Here is a 20,854-nt window from a genome sequence, read left to right on the forward strand (position 1 = left end):
CAAAAATAATAATAATAATTAATAAATAATAATAATAATAATAATTTGGCAGCCTGAATTATATCTTTAACATTTTCAATATTTTTGTGTAGCTGCTAGTCCAAATAAAATAAAAATAAAAAAGATTAATGAATTAAAATAAATAAATAAATAAATACATACATACATACATATATTAATAAATAAATAAATAATATTTTGGCAGCCTGAATTACATCTTCAAGATTTTTATAATTTTTGTGTAGTTGCTAGTCCAAATAAATACATTCAATATCTATAATAATAATAATAATAATAACAATAATATTTTATCAGCTTGAATTTTATCTTTTCAGATTTTCAGTATTTTTTTTTTAGATGCTAGTCCAAATGAAAATCAATCAATCAATAAAAAATACTTTTATATATTCAATTAAGTTTTCAAGACCATTTAGTTTCTGGTCCATCAGCTAAAATGGGCCACTTTTTTAAATAAAGCTAAAACTTCACAAACTTTACATTTTATTAACTTCCCTTCATGACTCCCTTCATCACAAGTGTTAAAATAATATTGAGAACATGTCAACTGAAGCTCGGAGATGTCAATATATGTTTATACTGAATGCAGTAAAACCAACAAATTGCTCACATTTTATAATAATAAATTATATAAATATTCACTGCATTCTTTTGATATATCAGTAAGACGCAATGAATATTTGCATAATATATTGTATATGAATATTTATATCATATATGATGTAGCTTTAGACAAAAAAAAGAGCACTCCAAGATCAGTCTGGACAAAGTTCAGAGATATTTTAATGCTGCTCAACGTGATTCCTCAAACAGTAGCTCGTTTTATCTGACTTCACAGAGCACAGGGGTCTCCGGGGCCCCAAACATCCAGGAAGCGAAGGGCTTTGCAGAAGCGCGCGCAAAGTCCGATTCATTTCCGCGAATCGGTTCTTTTCAGACAGTTCGGCTCAGTGAACCGGTTCAAAAAGCCGAGTCATCGGTTCCTGACGTCATCGAGCAGTGATGCCGCCCACTACGCATTTCTTTTCTAACAACTCAGTGCAATGGTGTATCATTGAAACATTCAAGAAGTAGAAAGAAAGAATAAACCTGTTTTATAAACTCCTTGATTTCGCTTAAACAACTTACAATATGATCTGCATGCACAATGAACCGTGCTAAAATTAAGGTTTTTCCATCATTTAATAAAAAAAAATCCACTTCTTAATAAAAAAAACAACAATAAGCAAATATCTCCAGTAGCCTATTGTTTTGTTTGTTATAAAGGAACCTTATGCATCAGGCTCGTTCAAGTGCAACTCACTCGTCAGAGTCCTCGGCAATCCTCGGCAAACTTCGTCAGTTGGTTGAACCGGCTCATTCGGTTACTTCCTGGGAACCGACTCAAAAGAACGATTCGTTCAAGCATCGAACATCGCTAATGTGCGGGACGCGAGCGGCAGCAGAGACTCAGAAAGCTGTCCGACACAAGGACGGACCGTCATGAGCCACAACATCAGCCCGCGTTTACGACAAAGACCGTCGCGCCCGGAAAACCGAGTCAGGTGAGTGACAGACAGACAGACAGACAGGTGAATTTCACGAGCGCGCGGCCGCTGCGGTCAGCCGCCCTGCTGACCGGGATCCGGTTTTTAGATGCGAGAATGACTGATTTGTATATATATAGAGAGAGAGAGAAAGAGAGAGAGAGAATAATTATAATATGATAATTTGGTGCAGGTGCAGGATGACGTCATGCACGCTGTTGTTGCGCTGATGCTGCAGTGACGTGCAACTGATGATCGATTATTGCATTAGATCGTGTCAGTGTTAAATCCACATATTAATCCTGCATGCTGTTTAAGAGCAGATGTAAGCTTCTAATCTCTCGCTGTGTGTGTGTGTGTGTGTGTGTGTGTGTGTGTGTGTGTGCGTGCGTGTGCATCAGAGGAAATGCAGCAGCTTCCATCTCTTAGATAACATATCATGCATTTCATCGCGTGCTGTTGTAGATGTGGGCAGGGCTGTTTTCTGTCACAGTTGCTGTGTGTTGAGTTGAGTTAAACCCACAGGACTTGGATTATATTAGATAGAGATAGTTTTGGTGCAGGAGGAGGCTTGATGTTTTTGTTTTTACATTTCACACCAAGGCTTCCAGATGACAAAAACAATTCTTTTCAAATATACTGCACACTGCCAGTTCAAAAGTTTGGAATCAGTGAGACTTGTCTCTTCTACTCATCAAGGCTGTATTTATTAGATCAAAAATACAGAAAAAAACTGTAATATTGTGAAATATTATAGCAATTTAAAATAATGGTTTTATATTTTGATATATTTTAAAATATAATTTATTTCTGTGATGTGCAGCTGTATTTTCAGCATCATTACTCCAGTCTTCAGTGTCTCATGATCTTCAGAAATCAAATAAACAGAAATCAAAACAAATCAAATAAATAACACAAATAAAATAAATCTATTCATATTAATAAAATAAGGCTTTGTCTGTGGTCTTTCCATTTAAAATTAGAGGCAACCACTGCATTTTAATCATGATCCAAACAAAGATACTGAACACATGCAACATGAGCAGTTTTTAATCTAAATTAGATTGTATAATTTAGAAATTTGAAGCAAAAACAAGAATGTTTTGACTACAGTTTTGTGAAACTATACATAAACATATCTGCATGAAACAGAAACAGAAACAGCAGACGAGCTGAACGAGACGCAGATTCACTCTCGGCCAGCAGGTGGAGCTTAAAGTGTTTCCTTGGTTACCGCCGTAAACAAAGCACTTATGAACACTGCAGCAGGTGGAGCTTAAGTAAACAAAGCACTTATGAACAGGTCGTAGCGTTTCCTTGGTTACAAAGCACTTATGAACACTGCAGCAGGTGGAGCTTAAGCGTTTCCTTGGTTACCGCCGTAAACAAAGCACTTATGAACACTGCAGCAGGTGGAGCTTAAAGCGTTTCCTTGGGTTACCGCCGTAAACAAAGCACTTATGGACACCGCAGCAGATGGCGCTTAAAGCGTTTCCTCGGTTTACCGCCGTAAACAAAGCACTTAAGAACACTGCAGCAGGTGGCACTTAAAGCGTTTCCTTGGTTACCGATGTAAACAAAGCACTTATGAACACTGCAGCAGGTGGAGCTTAAAGCGTTTCCCTGGTTACCGCTGTAAACAAAGCACTTATGAACTCTGCAGCAGGTGGAGCTTAAAGCGTTTCCTTGGTTACCGCTGTAAACAAAGCAGTGCTGCACTTATGAACTTTAATTTGCATTATACAGAGACAAGATGAAAAGAAAAAATACCATCTAAACTTTTCCAAAGACAGTCAGTTCCCCTCAGACATACATTCATATAAACTACCCCTTCATTGAATTACGATTTGTTAAGCGTCTCAACCGATTTGAATTGTCACACGTTTGAATCGTTACATCCCTAGTAAACTTATAGCTTTTCACTTTCCTAACATTGCAAGTTTTTCACCGTATCTGTCATTTTGCTACAGAGTTCCAGCGGTTGTGTGGAGGATCTGAGATGAGAAGGTTTCTTTGGGAGGCACGTGGCGCTGAGGCATGTCTTTAAGAGAGTCTCCTTTCCCCAATTTCTTCCTGGAAGGTCTCCATGCCGTAGGATGGGGTCTGATCTTCCCTTGTTTCTGGTTCCTGGACCATCTCCTCGCCGTCTGCATCTCCACCAGTCTGGAGCACATGTTGCGGCGCGAAATGGAGTGCTACCTTCACCCGCTTCAGGTCGTCTTCGGCTTCGTCCTCTTCTTCATCCTGTTCATAATCTCCACGCCGTTTGCCCTCCTGGGGTTCGTGCTATGGGTGCCACTGCAGGCCGTACGCCGGCCGTTCGCGTACCACCATCAGGAGCAGATCATTCCCATGGAGGATCGCAATGCTAGGTGGGAAGAGTCTGGGAAAGTCAGTTTCGTGTTTTTGTCGGGAAACTTGTGCATGCTTCCCGACGGTGTTGCACGCTTCAACAACCTCGGGCACACGCAAAACCGCGCAGCATACATCGGGAAAAGCATCGTGCAGGGTGTCACGCGCCCTCACATCTGTATCTTCGTCGATTCTCCCAGCAGCTGCAGCACCGTTACACCATCCAGCAGTTTGATCCCACAACCGGCGCCATCCTCGTACGGATCCATAGACGTTTCCGCGACCAATCCGTTGGAAGATATTCGTGAAACCGACGACCTTCCCAAACCTAGCTGCAACCAGAACTCTAACCAGCACAAGGATCCGCCTCGGACACTCTTACGGGACGCGGATGTGCCGGTGGAAGTGTCCGCTCTGTTCCCGTCCTCCGTGGACGTTATGTGTTTCCAGGAGGTTTTCGATAAGCGAGCTGCTTTGAAGCTCACGCGGGCTCTCGGTCCGCTCTATGGACACGTGCTCTACGACGTCGGCGTCTACGCCTGCCAGCCTGCTGGAACATGCTCATCTTTTAAGTTTTTTAACAGCGGTTTGTTCCTGGCTAGTCGCTATCCCGTGATGGAGGCTGAGTATCACTGCTTTCCCAACGGACGAGGAGAAGACGCTCTGGCTGCCAAAGGACTGCTCACTGTAAAGGTGTGACATCCGATTTAAAGGGATAGCCTAGTCCATCAAAAATTAAAATGATGTCATCATTATGGGGTTGTTCACACAGAATGCGTTTTTTAATTCCAGTGCGCTACTCTTCCATTGTTTTTGTATGTAAACACGCTAGAAGGACTAGTTCACCCAAAAATGAAAATTAGCCCATGATTTACTCACCCTCAAGCCATCCTAGGTGTATATGACTTTCTTCTTTCAGACGAATCCAGTCGGAGTTTTATCTAAAAAAAGTTCTGGCTCTTCCAGGCTTTATAATGGCAGTGAATGGGTGTTATTTTTCAATAGTCCAAAAGAAGTCCAATAAAGTGCGTCCATCCATCATAAAAAGTGTCCCACACAGCTCTGGGGGTTGAATAAAGGCCTCCTGTTGTGAATTAATGCATTTTTGTAAGAAAAAAATCCTTATTTAAAACTTTATAAAACGTAATCTCTAGATTGCGCTAACTGTCATACGCGCATTCATTCCGGTGGATGACGTAGCTGAAGCGTAAGGCATGGTGAGAAATGAGAGAGTGGAACAAAACACCAGTCACGAATTAGAAGTACAAAACGAGGATTTATAAAGAAAAATGTGGGAGTATTTCGATATAAGCCGAGAGGAGACTGGTTTTCCTTTGCTAAAGTACGGAAACTTTGCTTCCTTTGCTCCTGTAAAAAAACGCCAGTTCTCAAGAGACTAGTATATTCTCACCGGAGCTTACGCTACGCCTTTGTCAACCGCCGGAATGAATGCGCGTACGACAGTTAGCGGAAGCTAGAGATTACTGTTTATAAAGTTTTAAATGCAAAAAAAACACATCGATTCGCTTTAGGAGGCCTTTACTCACCCCCCGGAGCCATGTGGAGCACTTTTTATGATGGATGGATGTGCTTTATTTGACATCTTCTTGGACTATAGAAAAATAACACCCATTCACTGCCATTATAAAGCTTGGGAGAGCGAGGATATTTTTTATATATACACACCTAGGTTGGCTTGAGGGTGAGTAAATCATGGGGTCATTTAAATTTTTGGGTGAACTGTCCCTTTAAGACGCCGTGTCAAGTTAGGGGCCGTTCACACAGAATGCATTGTTCCATTCCAGTGAGCTACTTTTCAATTATCTTTCTATGTAAATACGTGGTACATGAACATGTATGACGGTTGCGTTTTGCGTTCTGTATGAGCAGCTCCTTACTCACCGTTAAGTTGTTCCAATCTTGTATGAGTTTCTTTCTTCTGCTGAACCCAAAAGAAGATATTTTGAAGAATGTTGTTGACCAAATGGTTGATGGTAGCCATTGGCTTCCATAGTATTTTTTTTCCATACAATGGAATAAAAGATAACAAAACTGATCTGTCAATCAGTAAAAAAAAACAAACAAAAAAAAACGTTTTAGTTAATGATAGTAACCCTGGTTCATACAACCCATTGACTAGTTGTTTTGGTAAATATATAGCTTTTTACAATCCTATCATTTATTTATTTTAAAAATATGTCTATATAGTTTTTACTTATTCTTATTTCAGTTTTATTTTAGTAACTTTAGTACATCAAGTTAAACTAAACGAAAATGAGAAATGTTTAATTAGCAACGAGCTGGTTTTCTTCTTTTTTAATATATTTTTTTAAGTAACAATTTTTTGTTTTTAGGTATATTTATCAAATTAGGTCAAGTTGTTCTGGACCTAGAAAGCAAAATTCCCAGACAAATGTAACTTTGCTTTCCATTTATTACTTAAAGAGCACTTTAAGTACCTCATTGATACCACAGCAAAAACTACTAGCCTATCTAATAAAGTTCAAACATTATTGATTACAAGTGAACAGTCAGTAATAAAATAAGAACATACATTACAAGCAGATATAACTATAGTAGAAAAAAGTTACAAATAAAGTAAGTTCTAATAGTGGTATTCAGTAATAATTAAGTGTAAAATAACACAGGATAGTTTTCACTATATAGATTAAGCTGTTTGTTGTTTGATTATCATTAATGACACAGACAGGAGCAGGTATTTATAGGCTGCTGTCCCTTTAAGACCAGCGTTCTTCAGAATATCTTCTTTTGTGTTCAACAGAAGAAAGAAACTCATACAGGATTGGAACAAGTGGAGGAGTAAATGATGACAGATTTGTCATTTTTGGCTAAACTATCCCTGTCAAGTTTGATCCAGAACGTTTTATATAAGGGCTGGAAACTAACGAACTAAAAAAGGAAATTGTTTTCTCACAAGGTGGAAATCGGGTTACGAAAAGGTGAGAAGAAAATGGTCGGGTATATTAACTGCACTCACCTGCACGCTCCTGAAGGCAAGTGTTAAGATGCATTTACAGAAATAGTTTACATGAAAAGTTTACATTCTGTTTATTTATTCACCTTCATGTCATTCTAAATAGAGCTCGACCGATATTGGGTTTTACCGATACCGATAACTAGGTTGGACTCCACTGACCGATAACCGATTAATCAACCGATAGTTTTTGAAATGAATACGGAATGAAAACTAAAATAGTGCTGGAATAAAAAACAGCAATTATAAACCATGAAAATGTATTGTACATTAAATGCAATATATATATATATATATATATATATATATATATATATATATATATATATACTAGCAGTCAAAAGTTTTTGAACAGTAAAATTTTTAATGTTTAAATATTTAATTAATTATTTCATCATCAGCACACAAACCCTGCCATACAACAACAGCAAAAGCAAAGAAAAACAAAGCATCATGATAGTGTTAAATAAAATTAAATAACTTAATCTTAGTTCTCAAATACAGGTTTGGAACAACATGAGGATGAATAAATAATGACACATATAAAAAAAAAATTAATTGCAATGATGCATTCAAATAATTCTGAAAAGCTGCACTCTTATGAGTTGCAATGATGCATTTAAATAATTGCATTTCTTTATTATTATTATTATTGAATATGCACGTGTTTGCTGCTCAGGGGACGGAGCGATTCGCTTCGAGCAGCTGAACATGTTGACCAAATGGATCAATGAGTTCCAGGCAGTGACCAGACGAGAAGATGAGATGGTGGTGTTTGATGTGCTCTGTGGAGACTTTAACTTTGACAACTGCTCTCCAAGTTCGTTCTGAATAACACAACACACAGAGCAGTGTTTATGCAGAGGTCGTTCAGGAAAAACAGCCTCATTAATGTCTGTGTTTTCAGACGACAGACTGGAGCAAAGCCACAGTGTGTTTGAGGACTATATGGACCCCTGCAGAGCCGGAGCCGGGAGAGAGAAGCCATGGGTCATCGGTAACACAGTTACTGTTCATTTGCATCCCAATGCAATTTGGGGAAAGAAAATCTACGCTTTAGAGTGAAAAGTTTCTGTTTCTGTTCCTCAGCTGATGTTGTGTGGTTGAATAAAAACTTAAGATGGTTTCTTTTTTATAAGTATTATTTAATTAATAGCTAACTTATTTTTATTTTATTTAAAAATTTTGGTTAGATATGACAGTTAGGATGTTGTTAATTTTAATTGTATTTATTTTTTTCAGTTTGAAAATTTAGGTTGGATGCAGTGTTACAGTAAACTAAAACTGAAACTAAAATTAAAATCATTAAAAAACAATTTAATTACTTGTAATAAAATAAAATTACATTTTACTGCAAATGTATATATATATATATATATATATATAGATATAATATCTATCTATATATATATATATATATATTTAATTTATTTAATTATTTAATTAATTAAAATTAATTTTATTTTAATTGTATTTTTTTTTTTTTTTTTTTGAAAATTTAGGTTGGATGCAGTGTTACAGTAAACTAAAACTGAAACTAAAATGAAAATAATTAAAAAACAATTTAATTACTTGAAATAAAATAAAATAAAATTTTACTGAAAAAAAAAATTGTATATATATATAAAAACAAGATTAAAAAAAAAAAAAAACCACATAAACATAAAACAACAATAATAACTAAAAAATAAAAAAAAAAAATAGAAATAAAAAAAACAATAAAAACAATAAAGATACGTACAATATATAATAATAATTTTATTAAAGACGTTTCAAAATATACAAAAAATTACTAAAACACCAAAAAAAAATATATATTATATATATATATATATTATATATATATTATATATATATAGATATATATATATATATATATTAATATATAATATTTTAACTCAAATTAAAATAACAGAAAATTTAAATATAACTGATTTCAAATATTAATAAAAACTATAATAGTATCTCAGTGATACTAAAAATGACACTGGTTGGGTGTAAACTATTATGATGTTGTTGGTGTTTTTAATTTTATTTATTTACATTTTCAATTTTAAAATTTAGGTTGGGAATGATTAGGATGTTATTTTTTATTAATTAATTAATTAATTATATTATTTATTTTTAAATATAAAAATTAATTTGGGTGTTAAGATGTTTTTTCCATCTATTATTTATTGTATATTTATTGTATGTTTTGTTTTTACATAAATAATTAAAGTGTAATTACAATTAAAAATGATTTTATTTTGTGAAATTCCAAATGTAAGTATTTAAGCACGAAACGTGTGATGGTTTTGTTTGTAGGAACCCTGTTGGAGCATCCCACGCTCTACGATGAGAACACGAGGACACCAGACAGCCTGCAGCGGTGAGAGATTTGCATCTGTTTTTAGATGAAGGTTTTGCTGTTTTGTGATCTAATGGATGTTTGATCGTCTCTGCAGGACTCTGGAGACTGAAGAACTGCGTAAGGACTATATTTCTCCACCGGTGGCGCTCGGAGGTGTTCCTCTGGTCTATCCTGAGTCTGATCAGCCCTGGACGGGCCGCCGGATCGATTACCTCCTGTATCGAGAGAGCGCTGTGTCCAGTCACGGAAAAACTGTGCGTTTGCTGATCGTAGCCATCTTTCTGAGTTTGTAACACTTTACAATGAGGTTAATGTTAGTTAATGAATAAACTAATAACAGCAATACATTTGTAGTTGAGTAATAAAAAATCACTAGAACTTTAACAAAAAAAAAAATGAACAAATGTATCTTTTGATGTTAATGAAATAATAGTTATTGTTGGAATTTAATTTAATTAAGATTAATAAATGCTTTAAAATATTTTTCATTGATGGCTCATGTTTACTTCAGTAAAATTTTAAATAAAAAAAAATATATAAAAACTAATTCAAAATATTAATAAATATTATAAAGACATTTAATAAGTAAAAAAAAATTACAAGCAAACTAAATAAAATTACTAAAACTTTAATTGAAATTAGAATAAAAAATAAAATAAAAAATTAATGATAATATTAACAGAGACAACGTTTTATTTTAATATTCTAATAGTAATTGTTGCAATTAAATTTAATTAAGATTAATAAATGCTTTAAAAGTATTTTTCATGTTAACTTTAAAATGAAAACAGATTAAAGCTAATTCAAAATATGAAAAAATACTACATAGATATTTAAAAACAACTAATAAAAATAACAAAAATAACAACAAAAAACTAAAACTACTGAAGTTCGAAATGAAAAAGAAAATGTAAAAATATAAAATTAATGATAATATTAACAAATGCAACTTTTGATGTTAATGAAATATTAGTTATTGTTGGAATTTAATTTAATTAAGATTAATAAATGCTTTAAAATATGGCTCATGTTTACTTCAGTGAAATCTTAAATTAAAAAATATATAAAAACTAATTCAAAATATTAATAAATATTATAAAGACATTTAATGAGTAATAAACATAACAAGCACACAATACAATTACTAAAACTTTAACTGAAATTAAAATAAAAAAGAAAATAAAAAAATAAAAAATAATATTAACAGAGACAACGTTTTATTTTAATATTCTAATAGTAATTGTTGCAATTAAATTTAATTAAGATTAATAAATGCTTTAAAAGTATTTTTCATGTTAACTTTAAAATGAAAACAGATTAAAGCTAATTCAAAATATGAAAAAATACTACATAGATATTTAAAAACAACTAATAAAAATAACAAAAACAACAACAAAAAACTAAAACTACTGAAGTTCGAAATAAAAAAAGGAAAATTTAAAAATAAAAAATTAATGATAATATTAACAAATGCAACTTTTGATGTTAATGAAATATTAGTTGTTGATGGAATTTAATTTAATTAAGATTAATAAATGCTTTAAAATATGTCTCATGTTTACTTCAGTGAAATTTTAAATAAAAAAAATATAAAAACTAATTAAAAATATTAATAAATATTATAAAGACATGTAACTACTAATAAAAATGACAAGCACACAATACAATTACTAAAACTTTAACTGACATTAAAATAAAAAAATAAAATATAAAAAAAATAATAATAATATTAACAGACAACTTTTGATTTTAACAAAGTAATAGTAATTGTTTGAACTGAATTTAATTAAGATTAATAAATGCTTCAGAAGTATTTTTCATGTTAACTTTAAAATGAAAACAGATTAAAGCTAATTCGAAATATGAAAAAATACTACATAGATATTTAAAAACAACTAATAAAAATTACAAAAACAACAACAAAACTAAAACTTTACTGTAGTTCGAAATGAAAAAGGAAAATTTAAAAATAAAAAATAAAAATGATAATATTAACAAATGCAACTTTTGATGTTAATGAAATATTAGTTTTTGTTGTAATTGAATTTAATTAAGATTAATAAATGCTTTAAAAGTATTTTTCATTGATGGCTTCAATGAAATTTAAAATGAAAAAAATAAAATAAAAACTAATTCAAAATATTAATAAATATTATAAAGTCATGTAACTACTAATAAAAATTACAAGCACACAACAAAATGACTAAAACTTTAACTGACATTAAAATAAAAAAGAAAATATAAAAATAAAAAATAATATTAACAGAAAACTTTTGATTTTAATAATCTAATAGTAATTGATTGAATTGAATTTTATTAAGATTAATAAATTGCTTCAGAAGTATTTTTAAATAAAAATTAAAAAAAAAAAAACAAAAAAACAAAATCTAAAAACAAAAAAAAAAAACAAAAATATTTAAAAACAACTAATAAAAATGACAAAAACAACAACAAAAAACTAAAACTTTACTGAAGTTCAAAATAAAAAAGGAAAATTTAAAAATAAAAAAATAAATGATAATATTAACAAATGCAACTTTTGATGTTAATGAAATATTAGTAATTGTTGGAATTTAATTTTACTAAGAAAAAAATATCTAAAAACTAATTCAAAATATTAATAAATATTCTAAAGACATTTAATGAGTAATAAAAATGACAAGCACACAATACAACTACTAAAACTTTAACTGAAATTAAAATAAAAAAAGAAAATATAAAAATAAAAACTAAAAAAGTAATATTAACTTTTGATTTTAATAATCTAATAATAATTTAATTTAATTAAGATTTATTAAGTTTTTTCATGTTAACTTTAAAATTAACAAACATTTAAAAAGAACAAATAAAATGACAAAAACATCAAAAAACTGAAAATGGAAGTTGTCAAATGTATTAGTAAATATTGAAATTATCATGAACTAATGTGTTTTTACAAATATTTTTCATCGTTAGTTCATGTTAACTAATGTAATTAAAGGTTTAGTTCACTTCCAGAATAAAAGTCTCCTGATGGTTCATCTATCCGAGATGTTCATGTCTTTCTGGTCTTTTTAACCCCTTAACTGTTACCGTCCCACCTGTGGGACGCTTGGCGCTCTTTTTTTGTTGTCTGTTTTCTCTATAAAATCTTTTAGTAATCATCATAAATTATATATCATTTGAAAATTTAGAAGGATTCATCCTGTGAAAACCATTTTGAAATTGGATATTGCGTTACCATGGAAATGGTACTTTAAAATCTTATGGCGGTCTCCTCACCCTTAGTGGGCGGAGTCAAGTGTCATATTACAAAATGCATTACAGTCTTTTAGAATCAAAACTTTTTATTAATCTTGGCAACAAACATATCACTGGAAAGGTCCCTGAGTCTCCAGGATTCCATATTTGGTGGTGTATTTTGAGATAGAAGTAAAATTGACAGAGAAATCTAGGGAAAAATTTCATTAAACAAAATTCAAAGGAGTTTTTGATTGGCTCCCAGTAGGCTGTTTGGTGGTATGACGCCCTAAATAAAATCTCACAGGAACCTCAATCAATTTTTTTCATATCAACTTCAAATTTGGAACATAACTTATTATAACAACGAGGGCTTTACATTTTATACCATTTTTAGAGTAAAACCTGTTATGTAAAATATTTATAATAAATAAAATAAAATAAAATTAATATAGCGCATTTTATTTAGAGTACATTTAAACTTCTATAACTTTTTGATACTTTAATTTTTTTTTTTAATTCCACTTTTGCCAAAATCTGCTAATTTCCTTCTTTAAAAACCAACCTTAGGTCTATATTCCAAAGTGTTCATAAAATACAACAATTTAAGTTTGGATAGTGCACTTTAATGCCTATTTTAAAAAATGGGGGGTGACAGTTAAAGGGTTAAAGAAAACATCTCTGTATTTTTCTCCATATAATGGACTTCAATGGGGACAAACGGAATAAGAGTCTCATCTAGAAAAACCATCTCTCATTTTATTAAAACAATAAACATGTATTTACGTTTTTAAGCACAGATGCACAGATCAGACTCTTATTCCTCGGCTGGGATCGTGTCGAGCTCTTCGAAGCTGGATCTTCAGAAGGAAGTGAACTAATGTTGATGTGCTGGCTGTGTTTCAGGAGCTGGAGGAGTTTACGTACGTCACGCAGCTGGCTGGACTGACGGATCACGTTCCTCTGGCCTTCAGACTCGCCGTCTCTCTGGATCCACAGCCTGCTTTCTAGTGGACCAGACTGACCACACTGTAGCACATCTGTCAGAAAGTCACCAAAGTTACCTGTCATTGTTAACTGCTTGAGATACGGAGAAACAGCAGATATCACCGTACGATCAGAGCAATAGTTCTGACACTCTTCCCTGTGCGTCTGCTCTCTGTACAGTTCATCAAAGCATAGATATCACACACACATGCATTACATTCTGCTCTTGTTTTTTGTTTAATGACATGTTTTTTTTCATGACAGCACAGAAACCATTTTGCAAATATATTTTAATAAAAGCGTAGAATGTGTTTTTTCATAACTTGTGTTCTTTGACTTTTTTTCTAAAGGTTGTTCTGCTGTGAAGAGTTATTATTATTATTGTATTGTACGCGATACACAACACCTTGCAAAGAGATTTCAAATCATGCTTTATTTTCTTGTCAAAAATAGTAAATGCGTATTACATTTTACATAGACATTTAATGGCAGCTAACCTGATCTTACACATCTCGATGCACAAAATAACTAAGAATAATCTCTATCGTTATTTTATTTTTAAACTCTAGATGTCCTAAATGTGTTTTTTTTTATTAATAACAATAAACAATTACATTAATTTTTTTAGTTTAAAAAAAATAATAAAATAGTATATTTATATAAATTACATATATAGTTTTTTATTTTAAACATAAATAATCAGAGACGAACATATTACATGGGACTTTTATTACAGCTCGGGACTTTTATCGGTCCTCCAGACAGAGGTCATTTCCGGTTTGTTTTCGCAGTGACACGTCACGAAGGTCAGGAGCGAACTGGTGGAAAAATGGCGGCCACCTACAACACCTTCAGCCTGTGAGTATTAGTTCCCTCTGATGCTCATCGATGAGGGGTGATCGATTATTAGATGACTCGAGCAGAACTCCAGCAGACCTTCAACAATCTTTCAACCATGTTCAGTCCGCGGATCTGCCTACCTAAAAACCAATCTAGACACCAACCCAGACAGCATTCTGGACAGCACTGCAGTGAGATGTCTCTCTAGACTGCATGTTTTTGGACATTATTATTTCTCAAAATGTTATTTAAGTGGGCAGCTTGTTGTGTTTGGAGACACAGATTACACAAAACTTGTTTATTGATGCTCAGCAGCAGGCGACTTTTCCCTTCAGCTTCCTCTTGATCTCTTGCGATGCCAAAATCATACAGAAAATAATAAATATAAAATAATAGATGTAATATTTGCTATTATTGTAACTAATAATAAATACATAAAAATGTAAAAGCAAATAATAAAAAATAAATAACTGCCAAAAAAAAAAATAAAAAAAAAAATACAAAACATCATAACAAAAAAAAAAAACAAATAAAAACGAAAGAAACAAAAAAGCAAATTATAAAAAAATAAATAAATGCCAGAATCATACAGAAAATAATATATATAAAATTTGCTATCATTATAACTAATAATAAATACAGAAAAATGTAAAAGTAAATTAAAAAAATAAATAAATGCCAAAATCATACAGAAAATAATATATATATATATATATACTATATACCTATACTATATATATACAAAGCCAAATTTAAAAAAAAAAAATTAAAGCAAATTTTAAAAATTAAAATAATAACATAATATAGGTAAATATAATCAATATAAATTACAAAAAAATTAAAAAAATAATTAACAATAAAAAAATATAAAAAAAAAAATAAAAAAAATAAAATAATATTTAAATTATATTAATTATTAATTATAAAATCAATTCGTTTTTCAAAAAGTTTAATAATAAATTAAATCAAAATAAAATTAAATAAAATGAAAAAAATACATACTAATTACCACCATTTAAATCAAATCTATTCTTATTTTATTACAACAATAATTAATAATATCAGCTGAAGTTTTTAAAATACATCATATGTTTATAAGAATATATATAGTATAATATTTATTATTATTAAAAAAAAATCAATAAAATAAACATAAAGGAGTCTAATCAATATAAACTGTGAGGAATTTCAAGAATTTTAAATAGTTCCCTTTGAGGATTTAAATTACATTTTCAACTCATTTTTAAAAAGCCACAAAACTAGCAACAAATCTGCATTTGTTTAAATTTAAACTTACAGTGTAATACACAAATAGAGTAATACGTATGCATGTTGAGGTAGATGATGATAAATGATGGTTTGTGCACGAGCGCTGGTTGTTTCAGCCTGGGGGGTTTCAGGGTTTTTGTTTTCAGGGTATACGACGTTGAGAGGAATGTTTCGTGTGTTGTTGATGTAGACGACAGACACACGACTCCTTAGAAGTCTCTCATGGAGGACCTGTGACGACGGAGCGGGAGACGTCCTCGACCATCGACCGACAGAAATGAGCCTCACAGACAAAAAATAAAACAGACGACAGAAAAATCAATTAGAAGTAAAATACATTCTGCTGAGAAGCATTAACCTAAAAAATATTCAGTATAATACATTTTTACTATCATGCTATAAATAATAATGATCATTATAATAAATCATAAAGGATCATTTATAAGTTGTTTTTTTTTTCTACTAATATTTAAAGGTGTAGTGCAATATTATAGTAAATTATAATATATTACTAAAAATAATTATATATTTTTCTATAATATAATAAGAGCATAAATACCATTATCCATCATTCTAACAATAAATATCAAGGATTATGCATTTAAAATAATACTGACTTTTTAATATTCAGTATAATGCATTTTTAAAATTGTATTAATAATAATAATATTTATTTATTTTTCAAATTATTATTAATTATAGTATAGCTTAATAAAATATTATAATATTATAGTGTAATATAATAAAAATTATATTATGTTTTCCAATGATATGATGCAAATAAATATCATTGTGTAACATTTAAAACAACAAAAATATTAGTTTAATCCCTTTAAAACTAAAATATAAGAACTAACATTAACCAATAAATATTAAGAGTGATATAATAAACTTTTTAAAACTGATTGTTAGATATTTAGATTATTATTATTATTATTATAAATGATTATTTAATTTATAGTGTTGTGTAATATAATAAAAATGATATTGACATTATATTTCTTATAATATAATAATAAAAATCAGTGTCTAACATTTTCAACAATAAATATCCAGTATAATATTTTTTAAAAATATTATTATTATTATTATAAATATATATAAATGATTTGTACTAATTATATCGTGTGGTTGTAATATAATAAAAATCGAATCGTGACATTAAATTTCTTTATAAGATCAATAATAGATATTGACATTATATTTCTTATAATATAATAATCCAGTATAATATTTTTTAAAAATATTATTATTATTATTATAAATGATTATTTAATTTATAGTGTTGTGTAATATAATAAAAATGATATTGACATTATATTTCTTATAATATAATAATAAAAATCAGTGTCTAACATTTTCAACAATAAATATCCAGTATAATATTTTTTAAAATGTAATGTTGATTATTATTATTAATGATGTAAATTATTGTATAATTTATATTGTAATATAATATAATAAAAATGATTATATTTTCCTGTAATATAATAATAAGCATCAGTGTCTAAATATCCAGTATAATACATTTAAAATATTAATAGTTAAATATCTAACAAGAATCAATAAATATTTAGATATCTAATATACATTTTTGAGAAATGTAATATTCTATAATAATAATTAATAAATTAATAATCTTATTATAATTATTTAAATGTATAGGGGGGTGGGGTTGTGTAATGTAACTCAAAATGCACTATTATATTTTTCCTATAATATCATAAGACTCAATATTAATGGCTAGGCATTTCAACAATAAAAATTCCACCAGCATAAAATTTTTTATATTTAATGTTAATTATTATTATAATCAACATAATGTAAATTATTGTCTAATTTATAGTGGAATTAATGATTAAAAAAAAACATTTAATAATAATATCCTACGCATCGAGTGTCCAAATATCCAGTGTAAATACTAGTTAAAATAATACAGACAGTTAATAATATCTAAGAAGAAATCAATACATATAGTAGTATACTAATGTAGATACATGTTTGAAAGGTAATATTTTTATAATAATACAAATAAATTATATTATTATTATAAATTATTATTACATTTATAGTGTTGTGTAATATAATAAAAATGATAGATTTTTCTATAATATAATAACAATAAATACAAAAACACATATCCAGTATAATACATTTACATTTACAATAATAATATTGTTAATATTATAATACATAAATATAAAAATACATAAAAATATATATACTGAAGAAGGTAATACAAGCCACATCGTTAACTCTACCTATCCTTCTCATCATCGAGTGAGGAAGGATGTCCCTCCGTCAGCGGTGACGCGGCCGATCTGTGGCATCATGGGAACGATTCGGCTGGTGGCAGGTTCGATCTCTCTCAGGATTAATGAACTGATCAACTCAAACTTAAAGGGTTACTCAATCCCAAAATTTACATTTTGTCATTGATCACTTACTCCCATGTCGTTCCAAACCCGTAAAAGCTTCGTTCGTCTTCAGAACACAATTTAAGATATTTTGGATGAAAACCCGTGGTCCATAAAAGGTGTGAAAGTCGTCGTCAGAATACAACACTGTCAAATCCCCACAAAAAGTATGAAATTCTTCCTCATAAAACAAATCCTAATCATCCGTCACACAAGTATCCCCTATTATACATAAAAACAAAAGTGCTAATAATACAAGTTATAAACAGCGCGATCCTTGTGGCGGCGGTGAATTACAGAATGAGCATACGCAGCAGACGGTGGATAGGAGAGACACAGAGGAGACTGTTGACAAAGGGAGGGGGCGGGAGTGTTGTTGAAAGAGGTCCTTATTTTTTGAATTTATTCGCTTTTAAAAAAGTGTTCCCTCGGCTTCATATAACCCCAGATTGCACGTCGGATGGCAGGATGGGACGTATTCTAACAAGACTTTCAATTACCTTTTCTGTACCTTGGACAGTGTTATTTACTTCTACAGTCTTATGGGACAGGTCCACAGGCCTCCCCGTGGTTTTTCATCCAAAATATCTTAAATTGTGTTCCGAAGACGAACAGAGTTTTTTTAGTGATTAATGACAAAATTTTCATTTTGGGGTGGAGTACCCCTTTAATTCAACTGAACTCTGCTTTAATGCATCTTGTTTTTTCCAGGCATGTATCTCAGTCGTCAACACGAAGAAGAGGGAAGGTGGGCGATCTGCTCGGTTTCACGACGTCTGGAAAGCCACTGACCTTTGACATCATTTCCTAACAAGGACAGAAGGTTTTCATCTGAGGATGCTAAGGTGGGTTCGCAGAGTGTTGATGTTTGTGCTCCCCGGGGTCATGGGCGCTTGGCTATCTTTGTTTAAAACACTACGGTGAACAAATGAATTGCCTCTAAATAATGTTTGAACAGGAGATACTTTTTATTGCCAGATCTCATAGCAATAAGTATCACAGAAGCTCACATTTTACCCATAATTCCCATTTATTATTATTTATTAATTTTAATGCTTTTATAATCAATAATCATTTTAAAGTTGGGCCTGTTCATTGGTATTAAATCTATAATAATCATTAAAAGCATTAATCATTTTGTAGTTGCAACTATAAAATCTTTGTTAAAGATATCATAAACATTTGATCTCTTATTTTAATTTATAATTTATACATAGTGTTAAATATACACTTATTGTTGTTTATTCAATGATATCAGATGAAATATGTTATTATCATAATTTATTTTAAATTTAATTTAATTTCCAGTTTTATTACTTTTTAAAATCATACTCCCAATTTAATATTCAGTATGACACATTTATCACATTATTTTAGATTGATTATTATATTAATAATACCAATTTTATAACAATAATTATTTCATTTATTTTTAATTCTAGTATAATACAAATATAATAATATTAAGTCATAATATAATAAAAAATAATATATATTATCTTTAATAAAAGAATAATCCTTTTTCTATAAATATATATATATCTATTATCCTATATGATAATAAGAGCATACTAATATCTACCTTCAAACAATAAATATCCAGTAGATACATTTAAAAATAATACAGATTTCAAACTTCAGTATAAAGTTTTTTTTTCTTAATATATTATGATATATTTATGAAATTTTCGAGACTGATTAGTAATTATAGTAAGTATAATAAAATATTTATTAATACATTTAAAATAATAATAATAATACACTGTTAAATATCTAACATTAACCAATAAATAACATTTAAACAAAAAATATCTAGTTTAATACATTTAAAAAACAATAAAAAACAATAAAAAAACAAAAAACAACCAATAAATATTAGATATTTAGATTATTATTATTATTATTTGTTTTAAAAAGTTAAATAATGCTTATTTCTATTATTATAAAATTATTATTTAATTTATAGTTTAATTTATATTGTACCCCCAGTTAAAAAAAATTTATAATTTAATGTTATTATTATAATGTTTTATAATAATATTTTTTTAATAAAATTATTATTAATAATAATATTATAGTGTAGTGCAACAAACATTAGTACATTATACTATAATGTTATAATATTAAAAAATATATATTTTCCTATAATATTATAAGAACATAAATACAACAAACATTCAAACAATAAATATCCAGTATTATACATTTAAAATAATACAGACGTTCAATATTCAGTATAATAATAAAAATAATGAATAAACAGTAAATTATATAAATAAAAAAATGGAAATTACGTTTCTTAAACATGCTTCTTTTTTCTTATAGAAAAAATAAATTATATTTATAATTAAATATATAATTACATTTTTTTTTATGATTTTAGGGTGATTTAATTAATTTTTTTTTTTGACAGATTTCTTGAGATTTACCCTTTTATGGTTTTAGTTTGTTAAATAAATCAACCAAAATTCACTAGAGAAATATTGTATCATTGTTTCCAAGTATTAATATTAATATTTTGTTGCTTAAGTTAGGGTTACTCTAAAAAAGAAATTAAATGCTAATTAATAAAACTACTAATTACATCTTCAGATGCGTAATTAGATTACCGTTTATGACTAATTATTACTCTCTTAAAAACGTATTGCATTACTAATCACTTTCTAAATCTCTTATCAGTTCAACAATACGAGACATGAAACTGCTTTTAATTCTTTCAAATTAATAATATAAAATTGCATAAATCATTCTTGAACTGTCCAAAGTATTTAAAGGGAGAAGATTACATAAAAAAACATATATATTTTAACATTAGATCGCTCAATTTTGATGTTAAATCCATTGTTGTTTTTATTTGTTCTATATACAGGATTTAATG

At 29.5% G+C, this 20,854-nt stretch overlaps 3 protein-coding genes across 3 annotated transcripts in view; all 3 read left to right on the forward strand.

Moving 5' to 3' along the window:
• Window positions 1-20,854, forward strand: part of LOC109053974 (phosphatidylserine synthase 1-like) — a 116,341-nt gene that overhangs the window by 64,026 nt on the left and 31,461 nt on the right. The gene's annotated exons all lie outside the window — the stretch shown is intronic.
• Window positions 1-20,854, forward strand: part of LOC109047077 (RNA-binding protein 24-like) — a 114,119-nt gene that overhangs the window by 28,097 nt on the left and 65,168 nt on the right. The window lies entirely within an intron of this gene.
• Window positions 1,381-13,767, forward strand: LOC109046939 (sphingomyelin phosphodiesterase 5-like). Its single transcript, XM_042773275.1, has 8 exons — window positions 1,381-1,562; window positions 3,515-4,589; window positions 6,835-6,910; window positions 7,571-7,711; window positions 7,799-7,888; window positions 9,199-9,262; window positions 9,339-9,498; window positions 13,370-13,767. The coding sequence occupies exons 2-8, from the start codon at window positions 3,582-3,584 to the stop codon at window positions 13,472-13,474; spliced, it is 1,644 nt and encodes a 547-aa protein (XP_042629209.1). The 5' UTR covers window positions 1,381-1,562; window positions 3,515-3,581; the 3' UTR covers window positions 13,475-13,767.

This window comes from Cyprinus carpio, chromosome A16 (assembly GCF_018340385.1).
Source record: "Cyprinus carpio isolate SPL01 chromosome A16, ASM1834038v1, whole genome shotgun sequence".
In the NCBI taxonomy this organism is placed as follows: Eukaryota; Metazoa; Chordata; class Actinopteri; order Cypriniformes; family Cyprinidae; genus Cyprinus; species Cyprinus carpio.

Excerpts from the sequence above, each read along its gene's own strand:
- LOC109046939 (XM_042773275.1), top strand. The coding sequence starts at position 3,582 with ATGTCTTTAAGAGAGTCTCCTTTCCCCAATTTCTTCCTGGAAGGTCTC. Across the intron at positions 9,263-9,338 it reads ACACCAGACAGCCTGCAGCG|GACTCTGGAGACTGAAGAAC; the intron begins GTGAGAGATTTG and ends TCGTCTCTGCAG. Across the intron at positions 9,499-13,369 it reads TGTCCAGTCACGGAAAAACT|GAGCTGGAGGAGTTTACGTA; the intron begins GTGCGTTTGCTG and ends GCTGTGTTTCAG.